Raw genomic sequence first — 3,572 nt, 5'->3', positions numbered from 1 at the left:
TTATTATGGTTAACATAGAAATTATAAGTAGGAATTATATTTATCTGTTAATTTTATAATTAATTTAACGAATAATGATTAATAATCAATATTTTATCATTTCCAAATTGATGCCAAGATATCAAAATTACATGGTCTACAGTTTTTAAAATATATGTATTCTAATATACATATTATAAAAAAGTTCTACCATTTCTTCATTTTAAAATACTAAAAAATTACAAAAAAATTATTAGAATGAGCGAAACGGTACATATTTATATAAAATTAGTACAAAATTTTGGCTTTATGCATATTAACAACATACATTTTTTCAAAATAATAGAAAATGTCTTTTTAGCTGAAATGTAAATTGAATTATGCCTGTATATTAATTCGTATATTTTTTTTTTGAATCAGTGCTTAATTGAATCAACTACAAATGAATTATTAGAAAAATGGAATGATCGTCAGAATTCGTTTAATTATATATCCTATTGTTTGATATTACGCAAGATTAATAATAAGGAGAATGAAACTATGGATATTTGTAAACGACTTCTAAAAAATTTAAATAATTTGGCATACAATGGATACGAGGAATATTATTTATTCGCACGTTGTAAACTTTTAAATTATTGGTTTCATTATGAGGTGAATAATATTTCAAATTCGGAAAGTGCAGATGATGTTAAAAAAACTGTAGAAGCGATTTATAAAGTATGGACAGATTATAATAAGAATCATATATATACAGATGAAAAAAGAAAATGCAAACCTGAATATACTATTCTTTCATTCAAAGATATTGAAGATGGTAATAAAATTCATGAATGTTGCTTAAATCATTATACAAATAATATTAAATATGTTATAGATGATGATTGTACAAGTTATTATGACAATATAAAGAATAAATGGCCACAATATGGAGCAAGTGAAAGTTTATTTTCAGAAGAAGATAATGAAAAATGTAGAATATATTATGATAAATGTAGAACTTATAATGCTAAATTGGATTTCCTTAATGTACACTGTCTGAAGGGAGTTATGAAGGCCAAAAAATTTTCAAACACAAAATCACAATATCACACACAACATTCAGAAGAACACCCAAGTGGAGTACCTGGACAGGTGCAAGTAGAAGGGGAGATATATGGCAATGATACTTCTCCAATAACTTCACAACGTAGTCACCCTATCGGTCTGTCATTAGGGTTTTCATTTCTTGGAGCAATTCTCTTTTCTACTGTTTTATACAAGGTATACAATATTTTTATTTAAAAAAGCTATTAATATACTTAATAATACATTTATATCCTACAATAATAATTATTATTTTTATTATAATACAAATATTTTAATATTTTGTTCTTAATTATAGTTTACACCATTAAAATTCGCGTTAAATAAATTTATTACCAATTACAAGAATTCCAGGAACAATGTAGATAATGAGACATTCCGTGAATTCTTAGAATATACGTACGATTCAGGCAATAATAATAAGCAGAACGAACAAAAGTACATAGCATATCATTCTATATAATTATCATTGTTTTAAAATAACATATATGATAATTCACTCAACATAGTTGTGTTGAATAGCATATAAATGAAATTACACACATGCACATGCACAAAAATCTCATAGAAAAAAAGTAATTAATATTTTAATATAAACTGATTTATTTTATAGATAAATTATTTTTAAAATATTGAACTTATTACAAATCATTCATTAAATATAAGAAAATTCTGTATTTTTATATTGAAAAATTTTCCTCATATATGTAATGCTTTTACAAAAATTCCATTTCAAACATAGTAGCTATAGCTAAAATTGACCAGAATAGTCTTTTACCTTTTATGCATGTATTTTGAAAAATAAATTTATGTTTAACTAACATAAAGAAATATATATATACAAACTATTATAAATTGTAAATATATCTTTTAAACGAAGTGATCATATGGTATGCAACAATGTATATAATAATGCTGTTAATTGTTCATTACATTGTTTTAAAAAATTAAGATAATAACAAATATTTTTTATTAGAAATAAAATAATTAAAAAATAGTCTTAAAAAATCAGTAAAAAAGAAAAAAATACATACTTCTCCTTTTTTAATTATTTAATATACTCAAAATATATATATAAGAAAATTTTGCATAAAATAACTGAGACACATAAAACATTTATTAATAACTTTAAAAAATTATCAAAATTGTATATAATGTTGAAATGAGGTTATTTTTGATATTTATTCACTTACAAATAATATCAATATTGAATTATTAATAAATCATAAATAGTACATATTAGTTAATTATTACTTTGATGCAAGTGCTGGTATAGGGATAATAATGGAAAACGGATGAATATTCTTTTATAAACATATGAAATTATTAATAAAATTATATTAAACATTTACATTACATAAAATTGTTAACTTAAGTATTTAAAAGTATTTATATGTAAATCATATATTACGAAAGTGCATTATAAAATCTTAATACTTTTTTTGAAAATTAATTTTAAAATTGAATAAATTATTGATAAATAAAAGTAAATATCACAAAAGGCATCATTTTGAGCAATTATTTTACGACAATGTTAAATGGAAGAGGAATTCATATTTGAAATATCATTATCATCGAATATTGAGAAGAAAGCTTTTTATTTGATATATATTAATTTCTGAGTAATCACAGTGCACTGACAAATTAGATCTATTAAATAGTGACCAGATAAATATATAATATATATTAGTACTTAAATTACTACATATCTTTAATTTAAGTATTATTAATTAAATCAATTTTAATATAAGTGTAAAAACGATAGTAAAGAAATAAATGTTATAATATTTTCCATATTTATAAAGTTTTAATAATTTAAAATTAAAGAGATATTATAATTTAAAGGATTCAAAGTGGAATTTATCAAATATTTTCATTTAGTGATATAGATCTTCCTTAAAAAACCGTACTTTTGTTAAAAAAAAATATAATTTAAGATTTGTGCTATATGTTAATATTTTTAATTAACTTTTTGTGAATATATGCTTTCAGGAAGTTAGTTTTTATTAAGAGAGAAACGCATAAATGAAAATAATTCTCAATATTTTTTTAAATAGGGAACAAAACAAATTTATGTTTCACTTCTAACTAGCGAAGCACATTTTCTATTAGACCAATAAGTGATAATTTAAAAATAAAAATAAAATAATATATGAAGGAAAAGTAAACATTTGGAATATAAAAATGTAGATCAATTAATGGAGTAACATATCATCAACTTTAATTTTTACACAATTAAAATTCAAACAAACATATGGTAATGTATTTATACATTCTTATTCACATTCATATTTTCAATATGTATATTTTCTGTTTTTACGTTTGCGCAATATTAAAACTTGTTATAAAAATAATAGAATATATACTTTTTTTCTGTTACAATATAATGAAAATTAATATAAATGCATGATTATAGACAATGAGTACGACAACAAAAACTATGCATCATTCACCTATACTTTGTTTAGAAAAAAAAAGATTTATGTTTAAACGATTTTAAAAGGTCT

The 3,572-nt window shown here is 21.3% G+C and overlaps 1 protein-coding gene across 1 annotated transcript; it reads left to right on the top strand.

Annotated features, from left to right (window-relative positions):
* Positions 1-288: 288 nt before the first annotated feature.
* PGO_001230 (variable surface protein) lies at positions 289-1,528 on the top strand (the record flags this gene model as incomplete). Its single annotated transcript, XM_028690914.1, has 3 exons — positions 289-330; positions 400-1,242; positions 1,364-1,528. The coding sequence occupies 3 exons, from the start codon at positions 289-291 to the stop codon at positions 1,526-1,528; spliced, it is 1,050 nt and encodes a 349-aa protein (XP_028546715.1).
* Between the last annotated feature and the right edge of the window lie 2,044 nt (positions 1,529-3,572).

This window comes from Plasmodium gonderi (genome assembly GCF_002157705.1).
Source record: "Plasmodium gonderi DNA, contig: Pgo-contig_122, whole genome shotgun sequence".
NCBI lineage: Eukaryota > Apicomplexa > Aconoidasida > Haemosporida > Plasmodiidae > Plasmodium > Plasmodium gonderi.
Note: the sequence above shows the minus strand (reverse complement) of the source record. Positions and strands in the feature narration are given on the sequence as shown.